The sequence below is a fragment of the Oncorhynchus tshawytscha genome, linkage group LG12 (assembly GCF_018296145.1).
Source record: "Oncorhynchus tshawytscha isolate Ot180627B linkage group LG12, Otsh_v2.0, whole genome shotgun sequence".
Classification (NCBI taxonomy): Eukaryota; Metazoa; Chordata; class Actinopteri; order Salmoniformes; family Salmonidae; genus Oncorhynchus; species Oncorhynchus tshawytscha.
In genome coordinates, this window is record NC_056440.1 from 72,209,027 (window position 1) to 72,230,109 (window position 21,083).

The following is a 21,083-nucleotide window of genomic DNA, read 5'->3' on the forward strand; positions in this document are numbered from 1 at the left end:
CAGGAAGGCTTTTAGCTGCCAGCGACAGGCTCTGCACAGGGTGTATTGTCTCTCTAGGCTGAGGATGTGTTGGTGAAAACAAGGAAGAAATAGGAACAGTGAACACAGGCAGGCAGCCAGGCACACATGCTTAAATGGTCACATGGCTTGGTGGAGCTGTGGCGCTTTGGCAACCCAACGGTTACATGCAAATAGGCCTCCCGGCAGAGAAATTAGTGTGCTGGGGGGGCTTCCCTCTAAAGTGTGAGTGAGTGAATGAGTGAGTGAGTGAGTGAGTGAGTGAGTGAGTGAGTGAGTGAGTGAGTGAGTGAGTGAGAGAGAGAAAGAAAGAGATACTGAGGGTGCCAGAGGCACAGGTGTGAGTCTAAACAGTCCATTATAACATCATCACAGACTCAGAGCCTGTATTAGTGTGCCTGCCACTCTTACTTCTGCCTCCCCCTGAGGGCCTTTGAGTAGGACTCCACTAAAACGCTGTATGGGAAATTGACATTTATCATCCTAGGACAGGATGGAACCCGCACTATAACTGTGCACACACATAGCCAATCATAGAGCCCACAAAACTAACCATATCAACAGTTAGCCTATATTTTCACCCACTAGGTAGTGCTGTAATGCTGGATGTATAAGCTAGTAGGAGAGTGCATCTGTTGTAACAGAGAGAGCTGAGCAAGCGAACAGTGTTCCTTCAGAGCAAATATAGGAGACGGTGTGTGGTACTGGTCCCTAGAACTTTAATCAATGACAGCCTACGTGTATAGTACAGGAATAATAGAGATGATCCACTGCTTCTCTCTCACTTCAGCCTTTGCCTAAACATTTTCCTTTTAAAAATATCTGAAGTCTACCTAGAAGTCAACCTTTGACGTCGACTCTTCCTTAAAATCACTCCTCACAGCAAAGTGTGTCGTGTCTTTGTGAGTAAAATCCCTAAAAATAGTTCTTGGCCTTGTTTTGTGAGAGGGATAATACCAGCAGTATACAACACTACTCACCTTCCCAGTTCCCAACCATAGCCTAACCAGAGACCAAACCTACTGCCTGGTTAATGGAATATAGATTAGTCTGTCAGGAGGTGGGGAAGAGATTAGGCCTGTTAATTAGGCCTATGGCTGTGGACCAATTTAAAGTCATGCATGGAGAGTGAGGAAAGAGGTAGAGAGGAGAGAGAGGAGAGAGATGGAGTGTGTGTATGAGAGAAAGAGATAGAGAGGGGGAGGTAGAGAGGTGTAGTTGATAAATGAAAGGGGGCACACTGCACGGCGATGCTTCCTGAACCAATTAAAAAGAGCATCAGGCCTTAATGATCCTTCACAGGGTAGGAGAGGGAAGGCAAGGTGTGCTGGCGCTAACCTCTTGTCCCAGGGAGAGGCTAATAACAGAAGTGACACTGTGGGCTAACAGGGCTTACAGGTCCTCCGTCCTCACTCTCAGACCTGGTCCACTTTGACCTGTGCTGTCACAGCCTGGCTGGCACACAGCTCTAGCAGGTCACATGGCAGCAGGGCCTTAGGCAGAGCTGCAGTAGTACAATATATGGCATTTAACTGGGCTGTATTCACATAGGGTTGACCCAAACCATACTGTCTGGCTCTGATAGAATAGGAAAATAGTGGTATGTTGGATGTGTAACCAGGCAAATGGCCAGCCCAGTACAGCTCAGATTAGTTTGGCTCAGTGTGAAAAGGGTACTGCTTGCCTGTATCTGGATGGAGGAGCGGAGGTGGAGAAATGTGGGTGGCAGAAGGACGGACATGTTACAGAGTTAAGTCTAATACCATAGCCTAATTAGGCTAATGTTCTGCAGACCATGTGTGGTAGGCTAGGCCTACAGATTAGGAAGGGGGAAACTACAGGGAATTATCCATTCTGTATAGAAACACTATCAATAGTGTTGTATTGAATTAAAAAATCTAGTGTTCTTATTCCTTATGTGAGGGATAATCAACGAGGGGCTATGCGTTCTATGGAAAATAATGGATGACGTGGAATGTGTGTTCCACGATGCACTAGCGAAGTGAAACTGACCTTCAACAGAGTTGCATTATTTTCCTGAGAACGCATAGCCCCTCTTCGATTATCTCTTTTATACCACGGCTATAATTTAACACATTTGCCGCTCAAAGAAACTTGTTCGTTTAGCTAACCAAACCATCAGTCCTAGCTTGCCATTATGAAAATCTGATTCAACAATGCCAGTAAAGTTTTCAATTCAAGTTTTGCTTTAAAAAGCAGCTCAAACATAGAACATGTAAGAATGAACTATAGCCATTGAGTTCTACCGTGCTAATATAAGGAATTATACAACGGGTGGGTCTAATCCTGAATGCTGATTGGTTAAAACCGCATTCCATTTGGTGTCTATTCCATAAATTACCACCAGTTAAATCTATGAAGTTAAAATGCCTAATTACTCTGTTCCATCTGACTGTGCAATTCACTGTCTCGTCAACCCAGCCAAGCAATTTATAAACTTAATCTCCACTATGAAAAGCATCTAGACATTCTCACATTTCTTTTAGACTAACATTTAGTTTTCAACAGTGGAGATTTGTATAAACCTTGCTGTCTGTCTCTCCGACATTTGCAACATTGCATCAATATTCAAATTCAATCTCCAGCTGTCCCATAGTAATGAACATGTCGGGAGTCGGGACAAGACAGACAGACAGGCTGTCACGACTTCTACCGAAGGTAACTCCTCTCCCTGTTCGGGCGGCACTCGGCGTCGCCGGTCTACTAGCCGCTACCGATCCCTTTTTCTTTTTCTGGTGGTTTTGTCTGTGTTCCTTTTCACACCTGGTTTCAATTGCTTTGATTTCTGTGGGTATATAGGGCACCTGTTACCTGCCGTAATTCGTGCAGGATTAAGCTTGTGAGTATTAGCGTTCAGTATTCTATGCGGTTTATTGTTTTCACATTGACGTATGTGTATGTAGTGTCGGAACTGTGGTTGTTCCTCCGTGTACTGACACGAGTTTGTTTTCCTTCAAGCGCGTTGTTTGGACATTCATCTGGGCCAATTTTGTATTGGTGGACTATGTGTACAGATCTCTACATTAAACACGCTTCTCAAAGAAAATCCCTGCTCTCCTGCGCCTGACTCCTACACCTCTCACCGAGACGCACTTTATCACACAGGCAGTGTTTTTCAGCCAGTCGAAATCATGAGGCAGCTGGCATAATTTTATGGATATATACAAAGAAAAGTTAATTGAAAAAATTAAAAAAGTGAAGCTAGTTCGCAGTCTTTCCAGATTCAATTTGAGGTGATTGTGTTAGCTTTGTTGTTGGCTTGCTCCTCTGAACAACAGTTCGCTGACGAGTGAGCACATTTTCTATGCCAGGAAAAATCCCGCCTCATTAGCTCATTGTTATGGATGTGTTCAAATAAATGTCACTAGAAAACAGCGTAAACAAATGCAAATGCAGCTACTTTGCTGTTATTCTGGCTGCACTTTTTGACGTGACTGTAAGTTAGCCGTAGTTGGCTAATAGTATGAATAAATTCATTAAAATGTTTTTAATGAAAATTTGTCAATCATTATTTGAATATGTTGGTAACTGGTTGTATAAAAGTGATAATGCCCAAGAAGCCGATGTTTAGAGGATTGGTCTCGGGTCTCGGGCCTGACAACACCAGTGCCAATATATCCTCCAAACACCGGCTTCTCGGCATTATCACTAAAATAACTCACACTCTAGAATGCCCTTCAAGCCAATCAGATACAAGTATTCAACAATGCCATGGTATAAACATGAATAACATTATGTTCCCAGTCCAAAGTTACATATTATACTGTATAAGCCTAGGCCTCATTTCCTAAGAAATGCACTTACACTACTAGGTGGTATAATGGTATTAAACACTGTAGATCTATACACAGGAGAACTATAGCTTCAACCAAGTACACACTCCTAGTACGCTAGGCTGTGTGTGTTGGCTTCCCTCTCTGGTCTGTTGGAGATATTTATAGTTATTACCCAGAAAGCTCTAAGGCCCAGGCCAAGACACACACACACACGCAGGCACTTGCACACACACACACAGCTTGGCATGTTAATTCCTTGCAAATGCAGCGATTAGCAATTCACATAGGTTATGATATCATTAGCCGTACCTGCCGTGGCAGAGAGAGAGGGCTGCACCATCACACCCATTACACATCCTCAAATAGCTCCCAATGAAGAAGCTTTACTAACAGCCACCTATTAGCTTTCCATTAGTCATTCAGTTAACTGACTCCATTTCATTAAGAGAGGCATGCGATGGCCATTTGCATCTCTGAGAGGGATGGTGATAGGAGTGGTTCATGGATGGACTGGGACTGGGCAGGGTAAGGTAGTTTGGGACTGGTCGTTAGGGATTCTATAGGATAGCAGAGGGGTGACAGAGGGAAGAGGGCAGTCTGGGGTCATTGAAGATGATGCTGTATCTCTCATTAGCACAGTATGAGCAGCCTACTTACCGGGGAGGGGATTCTAACAACAGTGGTTCCCTTAGGGCTTAGACCAGCGATTCTCAACTAATTTGGGTTGTGGGAGGTTTTGAATGGGTCTCGCGCAGGATGTCTGAGCAAAAAATGAAATATAAATGAAAAAGATTGTCCAGTCTGAACTTAACCAATTTAAACCAGGTAGAAAGTGTGTAGAAATTATAATGAACTTACATTTTAAAATAATCTCTGAACAAATTGTCTTCAATCACAGCATTTTCATTATAGAGCTATTAGCAGCGGTACTTGGGTCTCAAACCAGCGAGTTTATTAACATTCTTCAACATTCTGTTTTCAACATATTTATTAACATTCTGTCCATGTAATTATTGACATTGAAAGAGGTGGGAATGTTGTTTCCTTTTCATATAATTGATACATGTACCGTAATTTCTGGACTATTAAGCGCACCTGAATATAAACCGCACCCACTGAATTAAAAAAAAATATGTATTTTGTACATAAATAAGCCGCACATGTCTATTAGCCGCAGGTGCCTACCGGTGCATTGAAACAAATGAACTTTACACAGCCTTTAAACTAAACACGGCTTGTAACAAAAATAAATAGGGTTTTAAACGAAACACGGCTTGTAACAAAAATTTAAAAAATAGCAGTAAACAGTAGCCTACCAAGAAAGTCATTGGTCACTATCTTCCTCCTCCTGTGCACTGAAACCACTGAAGTCATCTCCTTCGGTGTCGGAGTTGAATAGCCTCAGAATTGCTTCATCCGATGTTGGATCGTTTTCATTGTCGCTCTCGTCACTTTCATCCGGAGGCAAATTCCCCGCTGAGCTCATGCTGCCCTCTTCAACACGCAGCAGTCCAGCCTTTCGAAACCCGTTGATGATAGTGGATTTTTTGACAATGCTCCACGCTGTCAGGACCCACTGGCAGACTTGACCATAAGTTGCTCTTCGCATGCGGCCCGTTTTAGTGAAGGATTTCTCCCCACTTGTCATCCAAGCCTCCCACTGAACACGTCAGTTCCTCACGCTGCTGTTTCCAACGTCTTATCATCGACTCATTAAGACCAAGCTCCCGTGCAGCAGCTCTATTTCCTTTTCCAACAGCCAGATCGATCCCCTTCAACTTGAAAGCTGCATCATATGCATGTCTCCGTGTCTTTGCCATGATGAGGGTGACAAAATGACTACCGTAATCAGAATGATGGGAAGTTTGAGCACGCTCGATTTACGTCACATTATGTGACGGTGCTCAGTTTTTTGCCCTCATGAATCTTGTGAAAGCGGGAAAAATCCATAAATTAACCGCGTCATTGGTTCAAAGCGTGGAAAAAAGTAGCGGCTTATAGTCCGGAAATTACGGTACTATCAATAGAGCATTCAAAATTGTTTCCCATATTGTATTTTGGATATTCTTTTTCACGATGCGAATATTGGCTCGTAACTGAGACAACCTGGTTCAATTTGGGTCCCAAGGCAAAACCAACTGTGAACAACTGGCTTAGACCAACTCATCTTTACTGCTTGTTCATAGAGAGAGAGCGGTGCAGTCAAGCAAATTTAAGAGGGCATTTTAAGGCTGGCATAGGCAGGTCTGTCTGTGTGTGTGTGTGTGTGTGTGTGTGTGTGTGTGTGTGTGTGTGTGTGAAAAATGAGAGAGAAACTGAGAGCCAATTAATCTAGAGGATTTCTCCTCCACAATCACTAGATGTAACAGTGTAACCACAGCCCCATCATCTGTCAGCCTAACCGACAGGTTCATTTCAGCACAGCTCCCAGCAGACTGCATGTCCCTCTATGATGGACTGAGCTGATTCAGGAGAACATAAGAATGAAAACATCTATCAATGGGTGTTCCCCCACAATTGTCAAATATATGGTCATAGGCACCCACAGGCGATGTTGGGCACCCCCAAGACTCAATGTATAATTGGAACTATGAGCTTCAGAGCGCAGAGCCAGGGTGGAGGTCCCTATGGGTCTGCAATGTTAGGCACAGGTGGTTGGTGGCACCATAAATGGGGAGTACGGACTCGTGGTTCCATAGGAACCATTGGCTCCGTTCCAGCCATTATTATGAGCCGTCCTCCCCTCAGCAGCCTCCACTGGCGTTTGGCTATGATGGAGTAGAGGTGTAGGTGAGGGAAACAGCAGGGGGCTCACATCACTGTTAGACCTTTACAGTTCCTTCATTATTGAAGCTCTGGAAAGAAGGAGTATAGCTGTTGGCTAGGAGATACACACATGCACGCAGGCACACACACAAGTGCATACTGAGACAGCTGTGCATGCATACACATGAGTGTTGTGCACGCACACACAGATCATAAGCAAATTTACACACAAAAGCACAAACACACACAGACACAAACAGTGAGAGAGAGAAAGGCTGAGTTTAACTTCCTCCTCCAGAGCAGGACAGAGCAGAGGGAGACAGGGGCCTGTGCGAAGGGATGGCTGTGTGTACTTTGTTATATACCCTTTGTTGGCAATGACAGAGGTCAAACGTTTTCTGTAAGTCTTCACAAGGTTTTCACACACTGTTGCTGGTATTTTGGCCCATTCCTACATGCAGATCTCCTCTAGAGCAGTGATGTTTTGGGGCTGTTGCTGGGCAACACAGACTTTCAACTCCCTCCAAAGATTTTTCTATGGGGTTGAGATCTGGAGACTGGCTAGGCCACTCCAGGATCTTGAAATGCTTCTTACGAAGCCACTCCTTCGTTGCCCGGGCGGTGAGTTTGGGATCATTGTCATGCTGTAAGACCCAGCCACGTTTCATCTTCAATGCCCTTGCTGATGGAAGGAGGTTTTCACTCAAAATCTCACGATACATTGCCCCATTCATTCTTTCCTTTACACGGATCAGTCGTCCTGGTCCCTTTGCAGAAAAACAGCCCCAAAGCATGATGTTTCAACCCCCATGCCTCACAGTAGGTATGGTGTTCTTTGGATGCAACCCAGCATTCTTTGTCCTCCAAACACAAGTTGAGTTTTTACCAAAAAGTTATATTTTGGTTTCATCTGACCATATGACATTCTCCCAATCTTCTTCTGGATCATCCAAATGCTCTCTAGCAAACTTCAGACGGGCCTGGACATGTACTGGCTTAAGCAGGGGGACACGTCTGGCACTGCAGGGTTTGAGTCCCTGGCGGCGTAGTGTGTTACTGATTGATGGTTGGCTTTGTTACTTTGGTCCCAGCTCTCTGCAGGTCATTCACTAGGTCCCCCCGTGTGGTTCTGGGATTTTTGCTCACCGTTCATGTAATCATTTTGACCCCACGGGGTGAGATCTTGCGTGGAGCCCCAGATCGAGGGAGATTATCAGTGGTCTTGTATGTCTTCCATTTCCTAAAAATTGCTCCCACAGTTGATTTCTTCAAACCAAGCTGCTTACCTATTGCAGATTCAGTCTTCCCAGCCTGGTGCAGGTCTACAATTTTGTTTCTGGTGTCCTTTGACAGCTCTTTGGTCTTGGCTGTAGTGGAGTTTGGAGTGTGACTGTTTGAGGTTGTGGACAGGTGTCTTTTATACTGATAACAAGTTCAAACAAGTGCCATTAATACAGGTAACGAGTGGAGGACAGAGGAGCCTCTTAAAGAAGAAGTTACAGGTCTGTGAGAGCCAGAAATCTTGTTTGTTTGTAGGTGACCAAATACTTATTTTCCACCATAATTTGGAAATAAATTCATAAAAAATCCTACAATGTGATTTTCTGGATTTTTTTCCCCATTTTGTCTGTCATAGTTGAAGTGTACCTATGATGAAAATTACAGGCCTCTCTCATATTTTTAAGTGGGAGAACTTGCACAATTGGTGGCTGACTAAATACTTTTTTTGCCGCACTGTATAAACTTTATTGGGAGGAAGGATGTTTGACATGCTTTTTACTTTTTACATTTAAATCATGATGAAAGTGGACATTTTAGGACCCCTTTTTAGACCTATACATGCCTCCTGTAAAACCTTATGATCCTTGAACTGTACATGATACAGACAACAAATTGGTTCATTATACTCCTTATAGAAGCTCTAACAAATGGAGAATGTCTAGATTCTGAAATACACATTTTCACATTAATTCATTCAATATAAAAAACATATGAATATCTCAAAAGTACACTTTACAAGTACATGACATTTCCAGTGGGTTCTCTGCTAATTCTGAAGTTATGATACATTTTATGAGCACCACCAACACAGTGAATGGGAAAATGGATTGAAAGGGCTGTGATTGGTTAATGATCTATAATGTACATTTCTACATATAAAATTGATCATAATCTACAAAAGTACAAGAGAGCTCTCTCTGGAAATTTGACATTTTTGACAAGTAAATTGTTCTAAACAATATGTTTTAAAAAATAATAAAATAAGCAATAAGAAGGTACTTTTGAGATATTTATATTTTATGTTGAATAAATGAATGTGAATTCTTTTTTTTCAGAATCTAAGGGTGGCATGTAACCTAGTGGTAGAGCGTTGGGACAGTTACCGAAAGGTTGCAGGTTCGAATCCCCAAGCTGACAAGGTACAAATCTCTCCTTCTGCCCCTGAACGAGGCAGTTCCCCGGTAGGCTGTCCTTGTAAATAAGAATTTGTTCTTAACTGACTTGCCTAGTTAAATAAAGGTTACACACATACTCCACATTTGAGATAACACTATAAGAAGTATAATGACAGCAAGATGTTGTCTGCATCATGTACAGATCATAAGGTCTTACAGGAGGCATGTATAGGGCCTAAAATTGCCAATTTTCTAGAAAATGGTTTGTGGTACAAATGTTAAAAGCATGTCCTGCATCCTTCCTCCCAATTAAGTTTCTATGTGAGAATTGACAGAACAATCAGATCGTTGGGAAAAAAATTCCGCCTAAGCTGGCTTGGAATCGCCCAACTATGGCCACACACATTCAACTGAGGACAACAGACAGACGTGTAGTTCTGTTCTGAGCAGGAATGTTAAGAAAGTCTATAAATAAAATGAATGATCCACGCCACAACACTAAGCATTTCATACTGACAACTCAGCAGACAGGACAGTCTTGAAGTGAGGGCATACAAAATAACAGCAGCTTTGTGGCAGTATAGCAAGAGCAACCATGTGATTCAACATTCCACAGAGATTGATTTAATGTATATGAAGGCCAAATGCCACAGACCAATAGGCCAGTGAAAACATTGAAACCTGCAGCCTAGTAATTGCACTGAGCAACAGAGGATTGAGTTATATAGGAAGGAATTCACAGGATTCTTCCAACATATTCACCTCAGTCATCCAAGCAGGACGTATGCCGACAACATTCTGAGAGAAAAGAGCAACCCTCCATTTTGTACTTTGAAATGTTAAAACATTAACTTAATGGTGGCAGCAGTCTCTGTAAACATGAGTCATAGTGTGCATGGTTAGTGACAGTAGGCCAACTGCATGTGTTGTAGACTAGAGGTATAAAACTAAACTTTATCCAAGGCAGACAGAGATAGTGTTAGCCTACATTTTGTCCCTTTCCACAGAGTCAGTGTAATGTTGTGAAATAAAGTGTTTCTCTGTGTAAACAAACCCTTGACTCAGGGACCAGCGCCATGGAAACCAGTGAACATACCCGGCTAGGAACCAGCAGCTACCTGACAAACCTGTCTGATCGCTTTGAGACTCCTGTGTGAAAAATCACAAACTAACTAACTATCACACACACACACACACACACACACACACACACACACACACACACACACACAAAGCAACTGTCATCTCCATGGAATAGCTAAGCTAACACAAACCAACAAGTGTTCCTTAGACATAAAGGCAAAAGAGGCACACTGTATGAAGTATAGCCGACACAAAGCACAATTAGCCAGAAGATCCGACCTGCTTACTTATAGCTGCACTAGGGTCGGACAGCATGACCGTGTAGATCAGGACACCGTGGAGCCGGCTTGGAAAATGTACTTCAATCCAGGGGTGAGAAACGAGTTGTTTTCCTAGTTGTGCTATTATCCCCAACTGTTACAAGATTGAATAACTGCTACTTTTCCGGAACGCTGCCCTTTCCTCCTCATGCTACGTAGCAGAAGCCACGTGCGTTGAACAACAAAGGATAGTCAGCCTACGTCGTCACGCTGTTATAATGTCAAAATAAAAGTTGTGTGGGGAATGGCTTTGTATATGTCAAACTCTCCCAAAACTATGGCTGTACCATAATATAATTCATTGGTAATAATTTATTGATAATTGGCTATGTCAATGTTGTCAAGAGTGCATTAACAAAGGAAAAATTGTTGGAACAAATAAATAAATTATTGAAAGACAAACACAACAACTTTCTAGTGTGTGGCTGTTTATTGCCTTTGTTAATCCACCCTTGACAGCAATGACATGGACTACCAATTAATTATTGTACTTCAGAAAAGCATCCATAGTTCTGGTAAAGTTTGACCTATGGTCCTTTCAAAACAACTTGGAACTCTAGAAAGATGCCCGAGTTTCCGACTTGAATTCCAGTTGGATGACCACTCAAAAAACATTTCTGAGTTCCCAGTTGTATTGAACGCAGTGAATTCTGAAATGTCAGAATTTCCAGTGTTTTTGAATGTGGCAATATAATAAACCATAACTTTTAATTTTTTGTTTGTTATTTATTTATTTATTTAAATTTTACCCCCTTTTCTCCCCAATTTCATGGTATCCAGTTGTTAGTAGTTACTATCTTGTCTCATCGCTACAACTCCCCGTACGGGCTTGGGAGAGACGACGGTCGAAAGCGATGCGTCCCCCGAAACACAACCCAACCAAGCCGCACTGCTTCTTAACACAGCGCGCATCCAACCCGGAAGCCAGCCGCACCAATATTTTGGAGGAAACACTGTGCACCTGGCGACCTGGTTAGCCCGACCCGACACAGGAGTTGCTGGTGCGCGATGAGACATGGATATCCCAACCCGGCCAAACCCTCCGTAACCTGGAACGCTAGGCCAATTGTACATCGCTCCATGGACCACCCGGTCGCGGCCGGCTGCGACAGAGCCTGGGCGCGAACCCAGAGTCTCTGGTGGCACAGCTAGCACTGCAATTCAGTGCCCTAGACCACTGCGCCACCCAGGAGGCCCTCCTCAACTTTTATTTTGACATTTCCACAGCTCGATGACGTAGTTTGCACGGAGCCCGATTGGCTGACTAACGTTTGATGATCAACTTACATTCTAGCGCTATTTCAAAATGTATGATGTGGCTTCTGCTACCTAGCATGGGGACGAAAAGGGCAGTCGTTCAAACTTCAAGGTGTAACAGTTGGGTTAATGGGACAATTTTGAGTGCACTGCATTTCTTATCCCTATATTGAGGTAGGTTTTCTGAGCCATATCTCACGCTAACTCCCCAGTGTCTTGATCTACACAGTCATGCTGTCCGACCCTAGCACAGCTGTAAGCAAGCGGGCCGGTTCTGCTGGCTAAAAGCATAATGTCATGATCCACAGTCCATATGCCTTTCCCCTATTCCCCCTGCCCTATTTAGTGCTAAACTAAGTCTAACTGAATGAGAGCCACTGAAAGTCTCATTAGAGTCCCTGTAGAGTAGACTGTGTAAATCTGTTCTCCACTTTCTCTCCCCAGAGACAGACTATGCTAGGCAGGCTAGCGTTCAGCGGGCTGCCTGGTGGTTGAGCTGAGTTCATTCCTGTCAGCCAGTGAAAGGTTAACCTGACTGCAGCTCAAGGAAGAGGTTATGTTGGGTTGTGTCACCCCTCACATTCCTCTCACACAAAACCTCATGTTAGCACTGAACCCGCTGGCTATCGCACGCTCCTCTCCAAACCCCTAGCCAGCCAACATAGTCAAAGCTATTTAATCCCCTGTGAGCGGGAGAGAGAGAAAAAATGCAGAATAAAAGAGAATGGGTTTTTATTCAGACCTACTGTGCAGTTTGGGGCTGGCAAGGCTCCCACATGCTCCTCACAGTCTAGGCTAAATCCAAGTACAACTGTCTCACCCCTCCCTCTACTAACTAGCCACCCATTTCCTCCTCTAGTGTCCCCCCACAGCCCGCCCCTTCCGTCCACAGCCAAGACCTCCCCACTTTAAGTAGAGTTGACTTCCTGTTCACCTTTGACCCCCCCACTAGATCCCACCCACTCCTGGCAGGCCTCCACTACCAGCAGGCAGATGAGGCCGGATGACTGGGGGAACAGAGAGAGACAGTCATAAAGAGAGAGATAGGCAGTCAGAAAGAGAGAGAGGCAGTCAGAAAGAGAGAGATATGCAGTCAGAAAGAGAGAGAGGCATTCAGAAAGAGAGAGATAGGCAGTCAGAAAGAGAGAGATAGGCAGTCAGAAAGAGAGAGATAGGCAGTCAGAAAGAGAGAGATAGGCAGTCAGAAAGAGAGAGATAGGCAGTCAGAAAGAGAGAGATAGGCAGTCAGAAAGAGAGAGATAGGCAGTCAGAAAGAGAGAGATAGGCAGTCAGAAAGAGAGAGATAGGCAGTCAGAAAGAGAGAGATAGGCAGTCAGAAAGAGAGAGATAGGCAGTCAGAAAGAGAGAGATAGGCAGTCAGAAAGAGAGAGATAGGCAGCCAGAAAGAGAGATAGGCAGTCAGAAAGAGAGAGATAGGCAGCCAGAAAGAGAGAGATAGGCAGTCAGAAAGAGAGAGAGAGGCAGTCAGAAAGAGAGAGAGGCAGTCAGAAAGAGCTAGGGAGAGAGAGAGAGAGGCTATGTGCACACTGCCCACAAAATGAGGTAGAAACTGAGCTGCACTTCCTAACCTCCTGCCAAATGTATGACCATATTAGAGACACATTTTCCCTCAGATTACACAGAACTAAAAATAATTTGAAAACAAATACATGTTTGATAAACTCCCATATCTATTGGGTGAAATACCACAGTTTACAATCACAGCGGCAAGATTTGTGACCTGTTGCCACAAGAAAAGGGCAACCAGTGAAGAATAAACACTATTGTAAATACAACCTATATTTATGTTTATTTATTTTCCCTTTTGTACTTTAACTATTGGCACATTATTACAACACTGTATATTGAGATAATATGACATTTAAAATGTATTTTTTCTTTTGGAACTTTTGGAGTGTAATGTTTACTGTCAATTTGTTATTGTTAATTTCACTTTTGATTATTATCTATTTCACTTGCTTCAGCAATGTAAACATGTTTCCCATGCCAATAAAGCCCCTTAAATTGAACATTGAATTGAGAGATCAAGAGAGACTGATAGACCTACAGACCAGAGAGAGAGCCAGCCGCAGCCAGAGAAACAGCCAATCATATCTCAGCCTCATGGAGGGCAGGTTTCCCGTGGCAGGAACCCCTCCCCCTTCGGAGAGTAGAGCAGTGACTTGGTGTCAGGTTTCAAGGCTGACTGCAGCACTCTCTGCCTGGCTGGCTGGCTGGGAGTTACATAAACTTCACCCAGGAAGGTCAGGAAGCAACAAAGACACCCTCAGCTGAGTCTGCCTCACACATGCCCCCCCAGAGGAGGGGTGAGGGGGGAGGGAGAGTCACAGAATAATAAACCTAAACCACTGAGTCAGACAGGAGGCACCTGCTGTACTGCACAGCAGCTCATCATCATGTTTTGCTTTTTTCCCCTCACACTACACAGCTGATTCAAATAATCAAAGCTTGATGATGACTTGGTTATTTGAATCAGCGGTGTAGTGCTGGGGCGAAAACCAAAGCTTGATGATGACTTGGTTATTTGAATCAGCGGTGTAGTGCTGGGGGCAAAAACCAAAACATGATGATGACTTGGTTATTTGAATCAGCGGTGTAGTGCTGGGGCGAAAACCAAAGCTTGATGATGACTTGGTTATTTGAATCAGCGGTGTAGTGCTGGGGGCGAAAACCAAAGCTTGATGATGACTTGGTTATTTGAATCAGCGGTGTAGTGCTGGGGGCGAAAACCAAAGCTTGATGATGACTTGGTTATTTGAATCAGCGGTGTAGTGCTGGGGGCGAAAACCAAAGCTTGATGATGACTTGGTTATTTGAATCAGCGGTGTAGTGCTGGGGGCAAAAACCAAAACATGATGAGGACTTGGTTATTTGAATCAGCGGTGTAGTGCTGGGGGCAAAAACCAAAACATGATGATGACTTGGTTATTTGAATCAGCGGTGTAGTGCTGGGGGCGAAAACCAAAGCTTGATGATGACTTGGTTATTTGAATCAGCGGTGTAGTGCTGGGGGTAAAAACCAAAGCTTGATGATGACTTGGTTATTTGAATCAGCGTTGTAGTGCTGGGGGCAAAAACCAAAACATGATGATGACTTGGTTATTTGAATCAGCGGTGTAGTGCTGGGGGCGAAAACCAAAGCTTGATGATGACTTGGTTATTTGAATCAGCGGTGTAGTGCTGGGGGTAAAAACCAAAGCTTGATGATGACTTGGTTATTTGAATCAGCGTTGTAGTGCTGGGGGCAAAAACCAAAACATGATGATGACTTGGTTATTTGAATCAGCGGTGTAGTGCTGGGGGCGAAAACCAAAAAATACACCCGGGCAGTGCCCAGGACCGAGTTTGTGAAACCCTGGTCTATAAAATTGTCTCTATTTAGAAAAATACTGAATCAGGTTATTACTACCCTAAAGGGTTGTGCCTGTCCCATCGATAACCCTATGGCAGTGTGCTGTACATAGGCACACTGAGTACATCTTCGAACAGACCAAGCAAAGACTAATTCAAATTGCCTTGGTATGACCATATCCAACCAGGCCCTTTCATATCCAGCTCCAACACCCTTTATCATACTGCTGTCTTCACAATGACTGGGAACAAAGGCCCTCTGTCTAGAAGTCACTCTCTGTGTGACTAACAGTGAACAGAACCAGCCCATGTCACAGCCAAGCACTAGCTCCCAAGGTCTAGGCCTACAACTGGCTGGAGACTAGGGATGGGTGGTATACCATATTTAATTATATACCGGTATTGATGCACAGACCGGTTTGGGTTTCTACTTTACCTTGTAAAGCTATATATTATTGTTTGGTTTGTTAAATGTGTTACGCCACTCTGCCGCGTGTAATAATGGCAGTTTACTCCGTTTGCTACTTGAGTCATCTCTCTCCCTCTCTCCTTCCACACACACCAAGCCCCACATCGTGTCACTCAAGCAGAACAGTTTTTGCGCTACCACGAGTCACAACAACCACTTGCATATATCTTACTGTCTGTAAACAGCTAGTTTGTCTTTTCTTAGCAAGTTGTGGCTAAAATAAATTATGTTAGCTGCTAATACTAATTGCTAGTTAGTTGGCTAGTTAGCCAGCTAAATGTACTTAGTCAGAGCAAACGTAGCTAGAAAGCTAGCTAATACAGCCTGATACCAGTGCTGGTGTAGGCCTACATCAGCATGTTGTTTGTGCAACGGTATATTCTAAATCAGAAAAGAATTGGTAAAGCATGAATATTTTAGCTATATCAAAGCTACAGTAAGATAAAACATTTAATGTAACATTAACTGGGGTCCACTAGGAAACACTGACCAGCACTTTGGTTCCTCCCATGTGTCACAATAACCAATTCCTGGCTTTTTCATTTGTTGTTATGTCAAACAACACTGTTTTCAAAGTGCCCACTACATTCCAACATTCAAAAACCTCAAATATCGTCAAAAATGTGAAACACATTGTGAAATTATATTTTGGCCATATCGCCCAGCCCTACTTTATAGTACTGGGGTGAAAAAACATATCATCCATTAGTAGTGATAATGTGCAATGGAAAACATTTGCTTGCTATCTCAGCAAGAGGACCAGAGCAGCATTGATCATGGCTGGGCCTCAAGAACAAGACAGAATCCATCCAGGTCTCCATCATTAAAGACAGACGGAAATCCTAATTAGCCACATGCAGTGCAGGCTAGGGACAGACACAGTGCTTCATTTGTCAATCGGGAGATGCCGGAACAAAATGTGAGCGCGAGAGGGTGGTGATCTAGGGACCTCTGAGGTACCAGAACGCATTACAGAAATAAGAAAATCACTTATATTAAAGCATTGCATGCATATCACCACATTTGCGTAGTGGTATAAATCAGTAGAGTAGAGGCACTTACAGAAGAAGTTGCACACATGGATAACATTTTTAGTGGCCTAGGATCTGGGAATAAAATTTACTTTTATAAACGCATTTCATGTAATTCTACATCATTTTATGTGACTGATTTTGGCAGAATCTTTTTAATGCCGCATTCAAAACATGGGAACTCGGGACTGGGAAATCTCTGACTTCCGACTTCAGTGTGTTCAAGACAACTGGGAACTCGGGGAAAAAACAAGCTCTGAATGGGAAAATTTGATTTGAAAGGTCATCCAACTCAGAATTCCAAGTTGGGAACTCAGTCCTCTTTCTAGAGATCCGACTTTCCGATCTGAAAAAGTCATGATTTGACTTAGTTTTTCCCCCAGAGTTCCCAGTTGTCATGAAAGCACCATAATACCGCACAAATGACGGAAATGACAGGCTACTTTGACACTGACAAACTGAAATCAATAAAAATGACCTTGTCTTGAATCCATCAATAGTCCAGGCCTAGGTGTGTGGAGACACATATTGTAGGTTACAATGTGAGAAAGAAATTATAGTCCTAAAAGTGCTTTCCCGTTTCACTGACTCACCCAATGATGCGCAGCTCACTGGCTGGTGATGGCCGATGCGCTCATGCCAAAAGCCTCTCTCTCTTGTTTTACTTTGTAAACAATAGGTCTATTTGGAGTCTTCTCTTTTCAGCAGTAGCCATTTGCTTTCCAATCTATGTTTTCCAGCGATTCTATTTGAAGTATTGCAAAAGGCATTTTTTTGTCTGCATGCTGTTTATGAACTGACCGATTTCCCGCACGTTCAAACTGTAGGCTATGCCTTGTTATTGGGCTACATATCACAGTTAGGCACATTTTTTTTAAAGACGCTGATGTTCCTCTGTGGCTAAATGATATGCTTTCTCATGGTGTACTAGGCTATTCTGAATTATTTCATTTCTTTCTGAACAGACAGCAGTAACTCTATAACTTTGGCAAATGTATTTAAATGTATCAGGGGTGCTGCAGCTCCTCCAGAACCCTTCGCACAGCTATGATTCTATAATGAAATAAATGATGAAGTGCAACACTGGAGAGATCAGCTTTGCAGGCTCATTCATGTCTATCAGAGCAGAGAGGGAGAGAGATCATAGAAAGTGAATCTCGTTCCAGTTCTGTGAGAGACACTGGCACGCATCTCACACAGGCACAGCCACGCGTTGGTCTCAAACATGGGTTACAATTTTGCACAAACCATTAAGCCCAACCCAAATCAGGCCCGGGCTGGGGGGTGGGGGGTAGGATAACTAATGAAGCGACAACTTGAATTAATTTTGATCGCTTTTATTCTAATTTTTACATTGCAAAAAGTGAAAATAATTTTTCATCCCATGAGAGGTACCGGATCCGGACAAATATGTCCCGGAACAAAACATCCGGCACCTCTCCTTTTTGGACTGTTTCGTTGGATTATGGTTTGCATATTAATCGCTGGACAAACACAGGGCCATGGGGTGAGACAGGGCCAGACACAGGACCAGGGAGTGAGACAGGGCCAGACACAGGACCAGGGAGTGAGACAGGGCCAGACACAGGACCAGGGAGTGAGACAGGGCCAGACACAGGACCAGGGAGTGAGACAGGGCCAGACACAGGACCAGGGAGTGAGACAGGGCCAGACACAGGACCAGGGAGTGAGACAGGGCCAGACACAGGACCAGGGAGTGAGACAGGGCCAGACACAGGACCAGGGAGTGAGACAGGGCCAGACACAGGACCAGGGAGTGAGACAGGGCCAGACACAGGACCAGGGAGTGAGACAGGGCCAGACACAGGACCAGGGAGTGAGACAGGGCCAGACACAGGACCAGGGAGTGAGACAGGGCCAGACACAGGACCAGGGAGTGAGACAGGGCCAGACACAGGACCAGGGAGTGAGACAGGGCCAGACACAGGACCAGGGAGTGAGACAGGGCCAGACACAGGACCAGGGAGTGAGACAGGGCCAGACACAGGACCAGGGAGTGAGACAGGGCCAGACACAGGACCAGGGAGTGAGACAGGGCCAGACACAGGACCAGGGAGTGAGACAGGGACAGACACAGGACCAGGGAGTGAGACAGGCAGTGAGACAGGGCCAAAGACAGGCAGTGAGACTAGGACAGGGGGGTGGGCACCACTCTATCCCCTGATGCCCTGCCTGTTCAGCAAATACACTATCTGTTGGCTCTTCACACACCAGTGGATATGAATAGAGCAGTCTACCCAAAAGCATCAACACATGGGTGGATGTTGACACAGACTGTAGGGAAGCTGGGCCTGTTCGCTGGTGTTCCATGTCCCATTTCAATTAGCGGATGGACAAATTGGACAAATTGGCTGCTGGGTCAAAACACCAGTCTGTGCTTGAGTATTTCTACTTGCACATCGTCATCTATCACTCCAGTGTTAATGCTAAATTGTAATAATTCCACCTCTATGGCCTATTTATTGCCTTACTTCCCTAATCTTACTACATTTGCACACACTGTTCATAGATTTTTCTAATTTTTTTCTATTGGGTTAATGTCTGTACGTTTGTTTATTGGCCAGGTCGCAGTTGTAAATGAGAACAACTGGCCTACCTGGTTAAATAAAGGTCAAATAAAATAAACATTCTGCCTACCTGTTAGTCTAAGTGGCAGAGTTGAGAGAAGCAGAGCTATGCTGTAGAGATGGGGTAAAGACCTAGCGACTTGTGAATCACCACTCACCACAGAGTAGCTGTGTGTGTGTGTGTGTGTGTGCACTTGTTTACAGTTTACAGAGCCAGTCAGAGAGAGTTCTGATGAGTGCTGAGCTGCATGTGCCAGCACCAGGGCCATGGAAGGGAACTGACACACTGTGCTGCTGCTGATCAGACATGGGTTCAAACACCATTTGAAGTCTTTAGCCTGCCTGGAGTTCCAGATGGGTGGGGTTAGTAGTTTTGGGACTATTCTATTGGTTCCATTAATCAAGCAAAGTTTAGGTATTTGACATAATATCAAATAGTATTTGAACCCAGGTCTGACATACAGTACAGACTGCTGCTGACGGTCCTCTTTGCCTGGCTGTCTGCGTCACTGTGGAGCTAGGCTAAGAGAGGTGTGTGGATGGATGTTGCTATGCTACTGGCGAGCTCTGCCCCAGGATCCGCCTTGTGCCTGTCAGAGCCAGAGCAGCACACTAATGCACTCTCTACCTCTCTCTGTGTCTGTCATTAGCCTCCCTCCTTCTCTCTCGCTCTCTCCTTCCCAAGCTGTCCCTCACTCACTCTCTCTGTCCATCTCTATCTCCTCTCCCTCCCCCTCACTACTCCCTCTGTCCATCTCTATCCCCTCTCCCCCCTCCTCACTCACTCACTCACTCACTCACTCACTCCATCCATCTCAATCCGCTCTCCCTCCCCCTCTCTCACTCACTCACTCCCTCTGTCCATCTCTATCCTCTCTCCCCCCTCCTCTTCATCTCTCTCACTCAAAGACACACACACAGAGAAAACCACAACAGCAACCACCCCCACACTCTATCTAGCCATGTAGTGAGTGCAGTGCGCAGCAGCAAGACAGACAGACAGGCAGTGTCTTTAGCCTCTAGCCTGCCCTGACCCACATCTATAGCCTTGAGTACGCTTAGTTACTGTAAGTCCTGGAGACACTGCTGCCACTATTAATCAGGCCCTGGGACACAGTTAGGCTACTGTAATTACCTGTTGTCTGTCTATGTCCCAAAATGGCACCCTATTCTCTAATTAGTGCACTACTTTTGACCAGGGCTTTGGTCAAATATAGGGAAAAGGGTGTCATTTGGGACACAATACTGGAAGGACAGCTAGAATAGGCTGTATTATTATAATTTAAAGGAGGGCTGAGCCTCCTTCCCCTCCCTCACTCCCTCCCTCCCTCCACCTCCCCCTTGATTGCAGGTGCACCAAATATGCTCATGCTCTTCCAGGGCTAGTTAAACATTACATGGGTGGGTGGCTGGCTGGCGTCTGGCTGCTGAGAGGAGTGAAAGCATGGCAAGGCTCTCTCTAGTCTCTCCGTCAGTGCAAGAGATTTATCCATTAACGTAGCTGTCACAAATACATGTCTCACTGTCAATTCTTACCATTAATTTCCAACATAGTTGGAACTGAATAGATAAAACAACCTGGATAAGATGCAGATATAGATTTAAATGGGAATGAAATGAGAAATAATTTGACATTTGACAATTCGCTTCATCCATCCCCTCCTGCCCATGTGGTCAAGGGGAAGGACAACTATTAGCACCAACAACCACAACTATTCTATACATCTGCAATGTGTATTTCTTCCCCTGTAGTAATACATTAAAGCTGCAAAATCTAACTTTTTGAATGACCTGACCAAATTCACATAGAAATGTGACATAGATCTGTCATTCTCAATGAAAGCAAGAAGTCGTAGATCTGTTCTATGTGGGCTATTTCTAAGTTTCATTTTTGCGTCTTTTACTTACGTTTTTGTACACCAGCTTCAAACAGCTGAAAATACAATATTTTGGGTTATGGGAAATATATTTCACAGTGGTTTAGAT

The 21,083-nt window shown here is 44.2% G+C and overlaps 1 protein-coding gene across 9 annotated transcripts in view; it reads right to left on the reverse strand.

Moving 5' to 3' along the window:
* Positions 1–21,083, reverse strand: part of LOC112235083 (chromodomain-helicase-DNA-binding protein 9-like) — a 112,251-nt gene that overhangs the window by 78,102 nt on the left and 13,066 nt on the right. The window contains exon 1 of one of the 9 annotated variants that reach the window (XM_042331022.1): positions 21,006–21,028. The exons of 4 other annotated variants lie outside the window; for them this stretch is intronic. Coding sequence is in view for 1 of the 5 variants with exons in the window: in XM_042331018.1 (XP_042186952.1) it covers positions 10,340–10,375 (36 nt within the window). In the remaining 4 variants the exon portion in view is untranslated. Of the gene's footprint in view, positions 1–10,339; positions 10,539–12,379; positions 12,536–21,005; positions 21,029–21,083 lie in introns of those variants that run through there. 4 more of the 9 variants (XM_042331023.1, XM_042331020.1, XM_042331018.1 and 1 more) reach the window with 4 other exon arrangements.